The 14,223-nt window shown below is 40.3% G+C and overlaps 1 protein-coding gene across 1 annotated transcript in view; it reads right to left on the minus strand.

The window, feature by feature from the left end:
• Window positions 1-9,730: 9,730 nt before the first annotated feature.
• efhc2 (EF-hand domain (C-terminal) containing 2) overlaps window positions 9,731-14,223 on the minus strand; it is a 41,096-nt gene continuing 36,603 nt past the window's right edge. Inside the window, exon 15 of the mRNA XM_052014014.1 lies at window positions 9,731-9,877. Within this exon, the coding sequence (XP_051869974.1) occupies window positions 9,785-9,877 (93 nt within the window). The 3' untranslated portion in view covers window positions 9,731-9,784. The remainder of the gene's footprint in view (window positions 9,878-14,223) is intronic.

Raw genomic sequence — 14,223 nt, forward strand, 5'->3', positions numbered from 1 at the left:
TCTCAAATTCTTAAAAACAATTTCCATTATCAGAAATAAAAACAGAAAACACTAGAATTACTCAGGTCAGCGAGCATCTGTGGAGACAGCAACAGTGTTAACATTTCAGGTCAATGACCTTTCATCAAGTTAGAAATCACTTTTTAACCCCCTTTATCAGACCTGCTACAGAAATAGTAACTGTCAGGGAGAAGTGAGCCACAATAGCAGGTTTGACATATTGTAGCATAGTTGCATTTGATAACTTGACAAACCTCCTCCCAACCCATTTCTCTCCAGATAAACTGGCTGCAATTAATAAACCTTCAGCATCCTCTCCCAGTCAATAACAATCAGTGTCATCTCTTTTCTCCTTGTCTCCATGCTATCACAGCCATTCTCTTATTTCTCTCCTCCTTTGTGAGTTTAAACTTACCTGTTTTCTGAATTTTCCTGGTTCTGAAGGTCCTCAATCTGAAACATTAACCCTGTACAGATCTGCTGAGTGTATGTTGAATTTTCAGCGTTTATTTCTCATTTCATCATGTCAGCCATTGACCAGCTGGCTTGCATACAGAGAAGGTTTAGGGTTTTACAGCTGGTCCACTTCTCCTCTGTCCTTTGCAGGAAGCTGCTCACTGCCCTTCAGTGAAAGCTAACCCCACTGTCAAGTTGTAGCTGTTTATGGATAGTTGCAGTTATGCTCTCAGAAAATAGCTTCTGGACGAGCCATTTTTCTGCAGTGGCATTACCACAGACAGAAACAGACTGGTGACATTAAATGGAAAATTGAAATATTTTTGCCTTTAACTCAGCAAATTTCCTGAGATCTGCATTTATTGAACAGCACAACTTAAGAAAAGCTAAGGTTTATAAAGAACAGAACCTTCAAACCAGGAAGTAAAGTAAGAGGCTAAAAAAAGTCACAAGTGATTCATAGTTAGCTGTGAGCATAATGTAAATTGTCAGACAAATTTTCAACCTGACATTTTTTCGAATGTATTGTCAACTTAGCTCAGGGTGTGTATTTGGATGTAGCTTCTCTGGAGTGGTTCTGGTTGATATTTTAATATTTTCTGTTAGCAAAGACTGAAGAAAATGACCTATTTACACATGACACAGCATACAATGGCATATCTCCTCTTCCTCAGCTGCTTTCTAGGCCAATTCTTAAAGAATTAAAAATTAAACTGTAGCACAAAGGTGGAATAGTTACAAATTCTAAACATTCCTCAAATAATCTCCTGTCCAATCACTGATGTGTTATCCATTGAAAAGGAGGAGCAATCTAATTCTTAGTGATCTAATGGAAGGAACAAATTCCTGAGCTTTTAGTAGTAGCTATATAATCCTTGGTGGCAATATTTTTGGTCTTTTTACTAGTATGAAGTAAATGGCCGAAATGTGCCCATTTGATTTCAATTGTCAAAATTGTGAAGGTAGAATGTTTTCAAATTGATGCCACATCAATCTTTTATTCTTTTATTCAAGTGGTGAGGTCAGAAGTTGCCTTTCAGTACTGAACTTAAAGCAAAACAAACAGTGAAACTTTGAGACAAAGTTATTTTTACCTATGCCTGTTCAGATTGTGGAGATGAAAATTAGGGGTGATTAAAATTATCCAGGTTAAGTACCTGCCAGAAAGTCAATGCGAACCAATTGGAACATTAGCCAAGGCCTGAGCAGAGAAGGTACCATGATCCTTTCACATGACGTTCAATCAGGATTTGCCAGGAAGAAGAGAAGCCTATTTTATTTAAATCTACTGTGGGGTCAGAAGAAACAAGTATTTTCCTCTAGGCATAGTAGGAAGGCTTAGGTCTTTAACTGCTGAGAGTCCCTGCTTCCAAACAAGAGCATCTCCTTGCGATGCCTCAGTCGTGTGTACACCAGTGGGATTAAAAAATGGCATCATTTTGGAAGGGGTCACTGAGTTTCTATCATGATGGCAACCTTAAATGGATCCAAGTATCAAATAAAAATGATATAAGACACAGAGTCATCATTGTGAGATTAATAACAGTGTGGCAACAATGGGAAGCAGCTATCTTTCTTTCCTACTAATTCACTTAACAATAGGATTACAACTCATGTTATAAATAGGGACTTTATGTCCTAAGATTATGACAGTTTCCAACTCATCTTGCCACCACATTCCCATTCCAAAAATGGGGAGAATATGCGAGAAACCTTTATACCTCACTGTAGTTTAAAAAAAAGAACTAAGTATAGCATCAACAGTCTGTATTTTGGCAATAATAAAAAAAACAGGAAGAACTGGAAGTACTCAGAGGATCTAACAATATCACAGGAGTGAGGAACAGAGTTAAAGTTTCAAGTCCATCACCTTTCATCAGAACTGTGTTTTAGCCATCTCAAAGCTCAGTAAATGCTTTTAAACAAATTAAAATATTCATCTCACATCCCAGGTAAGTATTTGGTCTTCAGCTGAGCTGGTCATTATACAATGTGAGCTTTTAATGTGGGCTTTACTGGCTGTGGCAGAGTTCAACTAACTACAAAATGGCATAACATAATCAGGTATTACATTTTGCTTGGCAATAGATTTACAAAACATTCCGTGGGAGACCATTAACTAAAGTTAAAGCTCATGACATTGAAGACAAATTATTGACCTGGTCAGAAATTTGACTAACCAATAGGAGACAAAGATTGAAGGATAATAGCAAGTGCCCCAAATGGCAGCATGTGAAGAGTGTTGACTCACAGGAATTTATTTTGGGACTGTAACTTTACACAATGTCTATAAACTAATTATGAGACAGAAAACCACACATCCAAGCATGTGGTTTGAAACAATAGGCCAGATCTTACTGACTCAGACCCATTGCCCAGAATTACTCTGCTGGCCCAAAATATCTCAGACACTAACAGCATCATCTGGATGGTGACAGAGTCTCAGTCAGTGCAGTGAGGAGGTTTTGCCTCACAAAAAAGCCCAAACTATTGAATATTGGTCACAGTTTTTCCAGCCAGCAAATCTATGGTCAAGGCCTTGCCAGCTGTCAAAGCTCTCAGGGCTGGATTCTGAAATGTTTTGGGTCAGCAGGTAAGCCCTCCACTTCCAGGCCAGGTATGTATAGGTGCAGGGGGACTGCAGGCAATACTTCTAAGCAGTAGGTCTGTGCCAGCAAGATCTGGACCACTGTACTATCCATAAAACTGGATATATATTTTCTTGTTGTTTATAGGTACGGTGAATAGTTGCAGCCCCCAAATTAAATCCTTGTGGGCCACCACTAGTCACACTTTAACAGTTTGCTCTATTTTCTGTCTCCTATTGCTCAAACATTCAGAGATAGTTAAAAACTATTAAAGCTGAAGAAAATCATTAAAATGTAAAGATTTCAAAAGATAACTACGAACACCTGTAAGTAATTAAAAACAAATGTAAGTGAAATATTTTTTTCCAAGAAGAAACTTATTTTTCCCTTTGCCTTCTATTTCACATCCATAGAATTACTAATGAAATCAATGTGGTCACGGAATCTGTGCCAAGTCTAACCTGGCATAGATCCAAGAGTGATTCTCTAACATAAATACTTGTGAATCTCATCAAGCCTGGACTCCATCACTGGACTCAGAGGTTACGGTGAGCTTACAGACAGGGTCTTCCAGTTTTTTAGTGCATCCACAGAAGTCCTGAACATATTGTTGTTTAAATCTCTAAACATTATCTCTTTTAGCAAGACCCAGCCCATTAACTAAAAACCATGAGGGTGGAAACATTTAATTACAAAAAAAAATCATAAAGCATTAATAGATTTAACTAATGAAAACAATTGAATTAAAATGGGATAAAAGAACAAAATTTATAAACAGTGAAAAGCTAAAAGCAGCTAAAGAGAATTAAGAGTCTATGTACATGGATGATTAAAATATTATGACTTGGGACATAAAAACTTAACAGCATACTAACCTTTATATCTAGTGGACCAGAACAGAAGAAGATAGAAGTTTTATTCCAGCAAGCATGCTTAGACCACACCTAGAGTACCAGGAGAAGCCATGGGCATCAAACATGAGGAAAGATATTGGCAACACAAATCTACCAGGATACTTGAGTTCCAAGGATTGATAACAGAAGCTGTTGAAATATTCCTGGAATTACAGAAAGTTAAGGAGAGATCTGAACACAAGATATTAATCAACCTGGGAAAGGGCAGATTCGTGGAATTAAGTCACAGATCCACTAAAAGAGAAACAATGAACAGAGAAACAGGATCGTGGGGTTAAATGGTCTTTTCCTGGTGCTCTGTCAGTAAAATGAATTTTTCCTACAGGTGGTCAAAAATTGATGAGTTCAGTATTTCCTGAATCTATTATGATAAAGATCATTTTACACACCTGCAGAATAGAGGTGCTTTATTAAATTTATAACTTAAAAAATGGGCAGGAAAGGAAGTAAATAGAAAAAATCAAGAGCACAGATGAGGAAAAGCCATCGCAAGTAAACAGTATCCTGGACACAAAATCAAAAAACAAAAATATTCACCAGCTTTGCTGGCAGAAATTAGATAACACTAGTTAAAATTAAAATACATTACCACCCTACAATGCAAGGGACCAATATCCTTGCAGGGAAATTTGCTAATGCTACACAAAAGGTTTTAAACTAGACTGGCAGGGGGGTGGGACTCTGAGCAGGAGCAAGTCATGGGATAAAGCAGTAGCCAGCAAGAGCAAGTTCACTAATCAGGATTGCCAGGACCACAGTAAAGGTAGAGAAAGGAACACTCAGTTAAACTGCATTTATATCAATACACAAGGTTTAACAGGTAAGGTGGATGAACTCAGAGCATGGATGGGCTCTGAGAACTGGGATGTTATAGCCATAACAGAAACATGGCTGAGAGATGGGCAGGAGTGGCAGCTCAATGTTCCAGGATACAGATGCTACAGGCGTGACAGAGGTACAGGGAAGCGAGGAGGGGGTGTTGCCTTTTTGATAAGGGAGGACATAACAGCAGCACTTGGAGATGACATCCTTGGGGGATTATCCAGTGAAGCCATATGGGTAGAACTTAGAAACAATAAAAGTAGTTGGGCTGTATTATGGAGGCCCCAATAGTCAGCGGGAACTTGAGGAGCAGGTGCGTAGGGAAATTGCTCAACGTTGTAAGAATAATAGGATTATATTAGTGGGAGATTTTAATTTCCCTGGTATTGACTGGACTACCCAGAGTGTTAAGGGCCTGGATGGGGTGGAATTTGTGAAATGTGCCCAGGAAAGTTCCCTGAGTCAATATATAGAGGGCCCAATACTGGACCTTCTCTTAGGGAATGAGGCAGGGCAAGTAAATGACGTGGCAGTCAGGGAGCACTTTGGCTCTAGCGACCATAATTCTATTAGTTTTAAGATAGTGATGGAAAAGGATATGACAGGTTAGGGTCCTAAACTAGAGCAGGGCTAATTTTGGGGGAATTAGGCAGGACCTAGCAGAGGTCGATTGGATGAGCCTGTTTGAAGGGAAAGGAACAAATAACAAGTGGGAGACTTTTAACAATGTGATATCAAGAGTCCAGGAGCAGCATGTTCCTGTCAGGGTGAAGGGTAAACCTGACAAGTTTGGGGAACCTTGGCTGATGAGAGGTATTGAAGCTTTGGTCAAGAAAAAGGAGGAAGCATACATTGTGTTTAGGAGGTCGGGAACAAGTGAATCCCATGATGACTATAAAAAGACTAAGAATACTCTAAAGAGGGAAATCAGGAGGGCAAAGAGAGGCTATGAGATGGATCAGGCAGGTAAGGTTAAGGAAAATCCCATAGGTTCTATAGCTATATTAAGAGTAAAAGGTGGCTAAGGAGAGAGTAGGTCCCCATAAAGATCAGCAGGGCTGCCTATGTCTCAAGCCGCAGAAGGTGGGTGGGATTTTTAATGAATATTTCTCCTTGGTATATACTGAGGAGAAAATCAGGGTTGCTCAAGAGATGAGGGAAACAAGTGGAGATGTTTTGGAAACATTCGTATTCCAGGGAGGAGGTATTTGCAGCCTTACAGTGCATTAAGGTGGATAAATCCCCAGGACCTGACTGACTGCATCCTTGAATTTTGTGGGAGGCTGGAGAAGAAATTGTGGAGGTCCTTGTGGAGATATTTGCTTCATCGTTAGCCACTGGGGAAGTTCCCCAAGACTGGAAGATGGCTAATGTTGTTCTGTTGTTTAAGAAGGGTAGCAAGGACAAGCCAGGGAACTACAGGCTGGTCAGCCTGACATCAGTAGTGGGGAAGTTACTGGAGGGAATTCTGAGGAACAGGATCAACCAGCATTTGGATAGACAGAATCTGATTAGGAGTCAGCATGAGTTTGTGTGTGGAAAGTCGTGCTTGACGAACCTTTCAGAGTTTTTTTTGAAGAGGTAACTGAAAAGGTAGATGAGGGTAGGGTAGTGGATGTTGTCTATTTGGACTATAGCAAGGCCTTTGACAAGGTCCCACGTGGTAGGCTGGTCTGGAAGGTGAGGTTCCACGGATTCCAGGGAGAGCTAGTTAGATGGATTCAAAATTGGCTCAGAAGTAGGAAGCAGAGGATGGTGATTGAAGGTTGTTTCTCGGAATGGGGGCCGGTGAGTAGTGGTGTGCCCTAGGGGTTGGTGTTGGGACCCTTGTTATTCGTTATTTATGTCAATGATTTGGATGTGAATGCACAAGGCTTGATCAGTAAGGTTGTGGATGACACAAAATTGGGAGGTGGTGTTGATAGTGAAGAAGGTTATTGTAGATTACAGCAGGATCTTGATCAGTTGGGGAGGTCAGCCGAGGAGTGGCAAATGGATTTGAAGACAGATAAGTTTGAGGTAATGCATTTTGGAAAGTCAAACCAGTGTAGGATTTATACTATGAATGGTAGGGTACTATGGAGTGTAATGAAACAGTGGGACCTAGGAATACAAGTGCATAGTTCATTTAAAGCAGCATCACAGGTAGATAGGATAGTGAAAAAGGGATTTAGGACATTGGCCTTCATCAGTCAGGGCATTGAGCATAGGAGTTGGGACATTATGCTGCAGTTGTATAAGTCGTTGGTTAGGCCGCACTTGTACTACTATGTACGATTTTGGTCACCCTGTTATAGGAAAGACGTGGTTAAACTGGAAAGAGTGCAGAAAAGATTTATGAGGATATTGTCAGGATTAGAGGGCCTGAGTTATAGCGAGAGGTTGGCCAAGCCAAGTCTTCATTCCTTGAAACGTAGGAGAATGAGGGGCGACCTTAGAGAGGTGTTTAACATTATGAGAGCACAGATAAGGGGGATGGTAACAGTCTTTTCCCCGGGGTAGGGGAGTCCAGAACCAGGGGGCATAGGTTTAGGGTGAGAGGGGAAAGATTTAAAAAAGGACCTGCGGGGAAACTTTTTCATGCAGAGAGTGGTGAGTATATGGAATGAGCTGCCAGAGGAAGTGGTTGAGGCAGGTACAATAGTATCATTTAAGAAGCACTTGGATAGGTACATGGAGGGGCGGGGCTTGGAGGGATATGGGCCGAACGCAGGAAATTTGACTAGTTGGGTGGGCACTGTGGTCAGCATAAATTGTTTGAGCCAAAGAGCCTGTATCCATGCTGTATTGCTCTATGACTCTGAGTTTATGACACCCCTCCCTCTCTCACCTACTAAAACCTTTGAATAACAGGAGGTGTTTTACAAGGGAAATATAAGACGACAATGCACGAAAGGTTTATTTTTCTTGTCTCCTGGAAGTCGGTTCTTAAGTCTTCTTGTAGGTCCATTGAGGTGAGTAGGATGAACCAGCACAGGAATAAAATCATATAACATTAGAAATAAGAGCAGGAGTTGTCAGTTTGGTCCTTCAAACCTGCTTGGCCATTCATCAAAATGATAGCTGACTGTTTGCCCATATATTTAGTTACAACTCAACTGCTAATCCCCTTTATTTGACAAGCTGAACATCATTTCACTCCCATCTCTGTTGCTAATAGTCATTTTGCACATTGTACAAATGTCTAGTCTGTGGCACCATCCATTCTGAGCTTCAGTCAATGGACTAGACAGTGTAATACCTTGAAAACATGCAAAAACTGATGCTGTACTGGGCCTCTGCCAGTTTTGTGCATGGTTCTCAGGCTCCAATATTCTACCACTCAAGAGAAACAAGCGATGTAGTGGTGGAATTGTCCCTACACATGTAAATGCATAAAGATGCCTTTCCTAAGTAATCTCCCACAGTTGCAGAAGTGGAGGCCACAGAGAAAGGCTGTTGAGTAGGGAACTGAGGGGCAGATGTGGGTGGTAAATTGGTGATGGATGTGAGCAGAAATCAGGAAAAGATCCCAATGGAGGGATTGTAGTTTTGGGGAAAGAGCAGGAAAGATGCAGTGCAGAGAGGAGAGGATCTTGAGGAAGAGAGGATCGGGATGGGGGAGCTGTGGAGATAACTCTAGAAGGAAGGCTGACCAGGGAGATGATCAAGAGTGCAGAGGGGTTGTGGAGATAATTGGATCGGGAAGGGGAGAGGGTTACTTAAGGGAGGCAGACAGGAATTCCTGAGAACAATAGCATGAAGAACATTATTTGAAAATCTGGAAATGCTCTACTTGAAGTAAATGCAGTTGTTTTTCTAACTCCATTTCACTTAAATATTGCAACAGAATTTCAAGGCCTTTGTATGTCCTTCACATACCTTACACCAGGGCTCCAAAAAAAAAGCACTGTCACCCAGACTCTGTCACAATGAGATATTACCAGTGGACAGAAGAAACAGCTTAACAACAGAAGGAACAGCTTAATGCAAGCATGAATTGCAGACTGAGGTCAATGATATCCTCCATTTTAAACTGGTAGGAGCTGGAGGCAAAGTAGTTCAGGTTTGAAGGCTGACTATGACAATGCACTGCCAGCTGTGGCTGTGCATACAGTTCTTTTTGTAGGACAGCTTTCCTGGTGATACTGATTTATGTCTGCTTTCTTAAACATTAATGCTCTGAATTGTGCAATATATTACTCTCAGCAATGTATCATCTTACAAGAGAATTTCTTCCATCCTATCTTCCTGCACTGTAGCATCATATTGTATTGTAATAGGATCATATGTATGTTGTTTTTGCTCATATTCCAATAGCCACAATGAATGGTCAAAAAGGATTCCAGTGTTCTTGACACCAGAAGCTTCCTTGTTGATGTCTACCCACCATAATCAAATAAAGACCAACAATTCTGATCTGCAAAAGATATGAGAAATTAAAACATGATATATGCCAACCAGAGTCACAGAGTCATATGTTTCAACAATTTAAATTAAAGCAAGTGTATATTTATTTACATAGCACCCAAACTGGTTGTTACCTGCTATTTATAGCAGGTGATGGGATCCAGCTCCCAAATGAGTTATAGGACAGTAATTCAAATGTTTTATCAGGCTTTTGACCATTTCTGGAGATATCACTTGCTGTTCAATTCAAGATTTGCAAAGAGCAGGTCTCCATCAGTCAAAAAATGGAGAAATGAAAATCCACTTTGAGAACTCGGTCATTTTTCCAGAAAACTAATCTAGTGAGAAAAAATATTACCAACAAAAATGTGTGAAATTTTAAAGTGTTATCATTTATTGTCAGTTGATTAATGCATTAGACACAAATTACTCGTATGGATGAGGTACAAAGTGAAAATCTAGTTTTGTTATGATTTAGGTTGATTTCTAACCGAAATTATGTTAATAACTTGAAAGACATTTGACTTTTCATACGTGCCAATGTCTATAAAGAAACAATAATAAAACATATAACTTTTCTATGAATAAAGTAAAGAAGACCCACTTTGAATCATTTTATTCCTGTTTGCCAAACAGATCCTCTATTAAAGCCATGTAGTTGATACTCTTCACTTGCTTAATTGGAAACTCTGAATTCCTGGTGTAAAGCTGAAATGATAAGCACAAAGAAGAAAACATGACACATGTTCTCAGCAGTAAGTTATATTAGCTATGCTCCTAGGTCCTGATCAGTTATTTACTATTTAGGGAGTGATATATTTGGATGAGTCAACCCCACTAGGACGAATACTGTGGTGCAGAAGTCCCTCTATGCAGAAGCTCCCATTCCAGATCCTGAAGATGGGTTCCTTTAAATAGCTGAGTAATACGTTATGGCGATGGTGAGACTGTCATTGTTTGTTGCCATTACATCAAGTGACTGAGCACAAGTATACATGAGCACAGTTATGAAAAAAGATCCAGAAGTTGCTTTCAGTGGTTCTCTGCTCTTCCATCAGATTCACAGCTTTACAGGTTTTTTCAATGTACTTTGCAGAAGTCAGCAAACTGATGACAGTTTCAGGTATGTATGAACTATAGCCAGTGTGTAAAAAAAATCTGAATAATTTGCTCTTAAATAAGTTTTAAATGGCATACTAAACCCGAACATTTAGCAATCTCTGTGTCCTTAAAACAAAGTTTATATTTGCAGATTATCATTTTCTCAGATAAATAGTTCAAAATTCAATGGATTTTCAAATAATCCTTCCTTTAATGTTTTTGTTTATTTATGATATGTCTTCTATCTTAATCATGCTTTGTAAAATGTTTAAAAATGCTTACGTCCTCATCTAAAATGATTTGCTGCTCAGACTGCTTATTGGCATCACTGTTATTGGATATGGAAAGCTAGAAATTCTATATATGGCTTGAAAATGCAACACTCTGCCAGTTTTGCGTAATGCCATTTGGCAATGAATTTGTAATGCAAACAGGATCTTTCACTCAACAGCCCTGAACTTCTGACTAGTGGCAAGTTGCCCAGGTTCGCTGCTGACCTGTGTAGTAAGTGCAAGCATACAATTTTTAATACTCATATCAATTTGCACTCTCAAGATAACCCAGTCCTCTGTGGTGATATACTGCATGACAGCAAGCGCATTCAGTAGATGAATATAACAGAAAATGCTAGAAATAATCAGCAGTTCACAGAGCATCTGTGGAGGGAACAATACACAAAAAGTGCTGGAGGAACTCAGCAGGTCAGGCAGCATCTATGAAGGGAAATTCCAGCATCTGCAGAATTTCTTGTCTCTCCTATTTGGAGAGAGACAGAGTGAAATGTTTCAGGTCATTGGCTTTTCATCAGAACAATGAAAATTAAATCAAACCTGTTTTAAGCTGCAAAGAAGGTAGAGAGCTAGAAAGAACAAAGGGAATGTCTGTGAAAGGATGGAGACCAAGAGAAACATAATGACACAAATGGTAGTGGTGCTGGATCAGAGAGGGTGGACAACACTTATTAATTGCAACTGATCTCCCTGGAGGAGATGTAAATGGAAAGAAATGAATAAGGACAGAGGAGAGAAAAAATGCTTAATCTGTAAGATACAAAACATGCAGTTGCCTGAGATCTGAAATAAAAAAGATTGCTGGAACCATTCATCTTAGACTATGACTTTGCTGATGTAACATTCTCTCAGTTTTCCTCTTTCCAGCGATGCTGCTTGAGCTACTAAGCATGACTAGCATTCTGTTTTATTTCTAATTTCCAGCAACTGCTGTGTTTTGTATCTCACAGTTCCAGCATTATTTTTCTTTCTCTGTCTTCCATTCACCTCCCCTCCAGACAGATCAATTGCAATTAAAAAGCCTTCATCACCCTTTCAGAGCTCACTCCACCACCATGTGTGTGACTAAGTTTCTTTTGGTCTCCATCCGATCATAGACTTTCTGTTTGATCTCTCTATCACTCCTCCTCTCTGCAACTCATGTTTTATTTCTAACTTTTCCTAGGTGTGATGAAAGATCATTGACCTGAAAGGTTACCCATTTCTCTCCTCAGAGATGCTGCCTGGTCTGCTGAGTATTTGCAGTATTTTTTGTTTTAATGTTGGATTTCCAGCATCTGTATTGTTTTGCTTCTCCATAGAGGAACATGGCGTAACCAGCTACTAAACCTGTCAAAAACAATGAATGCATCTGACATGTAGAAGCATTCAAAAACATTGAAAGAGTATTAAAAAAGCAAGACATCTTAAACAATTAAAAATGATTGAAAATTTATGAATAAGTAAGCAAAAACTGAAACATGCAAGCCTAGAAATTAAGTTTTTTTTGTGCTACACAATTCAATTTTGAATTTATCTGGAATACACTATATTGGAGAACCCTGAGAATCTTCAGAGACACCACATCCTACCCTTCTCTGATTAATGAAGTATTCACAGGTTCAGTTTTTCCACAGGCTGTCATCGCTGAAATGTGAAATTCTGTGGAAAGGGCTTTAGCCATGCTCTTATGGCTGAACTACGCATTCCATGGAGACGGGGGTCATGCTGACTCAAACTGTCCTTCCACCAGATCTTTCCAAGTCACCACAGCATATTTCTGCTGTAGCTCCCAGAATGTTGCTCACCACAACATCAGAGAGGTTATTCAGGCACTGTAATCATGAAAAAAAAATAATTGCATCTACTTTGATTTTGGTGACAAACAGGTGGCATCTGGGGGGCCTGCGATTTGCCAGCATTGTGGCCTTCTCACCAGTGCAGACATCTGTTCAATGTAGTTACATACCCACATGAGCTCCCCTGAATAACCTCATCTTTTTATAAACAGAAAGAATTTCTCCTCCCTCCATGTGTATGTCTTTGTGTATCAGTAGAACTTCCTCATTTTGTATACAATGCTTCTGGGAATCACACACAAGTCCTTCATTTCAGCAGCCAGCACTGACCAGGAAGGGGATAAGGGCTACACTTTACTTCCTTAGCTACACACAAGTGTGCTCTCTAACCATGGATACAATAGAGCCATGACAAGTATGTGATTCATTATGAAACACACTGTAGGTCTATTGGAGATGAAATTTTGTAGCCTGCATCAGTCCAAGAGTGTCTTGCAGAATACAGCAGGTGGAATTAAAGACTTTAACGCTGCCAATTAAAGACTGTGCCCACAGTTGAAGGAAGAACAGGGAGTCCCAGAGCTTGAGAGCTATGAGGTGGAGCCTGGAGAGCAATAAGATCAAGAGGAAAGCTGCCAAGGTGATGTTCTTACTCATCATCTGCAAGCATATCTCCCAGCTGAGTCGAGGAGGCAGGCATAGGCTGTACATGATACAAGAGCCACCCTAATAGGTAGGTGGTTTTCATTGGAAGCCTCAAAAATATAATTCACTGATGCAAAAGAAGTAATCATTTCCACATTCCTCCTGGAAACTGGATTTCACCTTTTTTGGTGTGTACTGCATTTAGTGCCAGCATCCAGTTGGATCCCCTACAACAAATTGTGAAATTGATCTAAAGTGTTTTACACCTGGAAATGTGCATTAAAGTGCAACCTAGTTCATGGCAGGATCAAGCTCAATTGAATGCAGCTTCCAATCACTTGGTGCCTACCTGTCAGAGAAGGGCATCCACCCTCAAAGGAAATCGCCTCATGGCAGCCAAAACATACAATGAAGGTCAAACTGCCAGAGAGAGGGAGACTGAAAGGACATGAAAATCTTCATCAGACAGATACACGGGAGGACGGGGCTCCTGTATGCCAAACGGGCCAGGAGTCTAGCTAGGGCTATCATAGGAAAAGCCCACAAGGAAGTGGCTCCAGCTGCCTATCCAAGGTGCGAGAATTCACCATTCATTGCAGAAAAGAGTTTCAGCAAGCCATTTCAGTAAGGAATCATTCATTATTGGGTTATGAATAAGGTCTGAATATGAATCTGAATATGAATAAATCCCTCAAAGGTAGTTGTGAGGGGTTATGTATCCCTGGGCTCTGTCAGCTTATTATTGGTGAACCAAATTGGTATTAAGGATTGTAATGTAAAGAGGGTGACTCCGTCTGAGTAGCAGAATTGATTCATCGTGCTCCTTGTGAAAGGCCTTTCTTTGTGAGGGACAATGCCCTCCTCCTCAAATCTGCTGTCTTGGAGGACACAAAGGCTGCCAGGGAGGAAACAGCTCTGACCTTCACTCTGAAGGACACAGAAGTCTGGGGGGCAAAATGGTGCAGCTTGTAGAGGTACTGGCTTCAGTGACCTGGGATCAACCCTGACCTCTTGTACTGCCTGTGTGAAGTTTGCAATTCCTCCCTGTGTCCTTGTAGATTTCCTCTGCATGCTCCTGTTTCTTTCTACATCCCAAAGATTTACAGATTGGTAGGTTAATTACCCATTGTTAATTGTCCTTACTGTTTAGGTGAGTGATAGAATCTGTGGGGGAGTTGATGGAAATGTGGTGAGAATAAATTGAGATTTGTCTAGAGTCCTTAATGGTTGGTGTGGACTT

The sequence above is a fragment of the Pristis pectinata genome, chromosome 4 (genome assembly GCF_009764475.1).
Source record: "Pristis pectinata isolate sPriPec2 chromosome 4, sPriPec2.1.pri, whole genome shotgun sequence".
In the NCBI taxonomy this organism is placed as follows: domain Eukaryota; kingdom Metazoa; phylum Chordata; class Chondrichthyes; order Rhinopristiformes; family Pristidae; genus Pristis; species Pristis pectinata.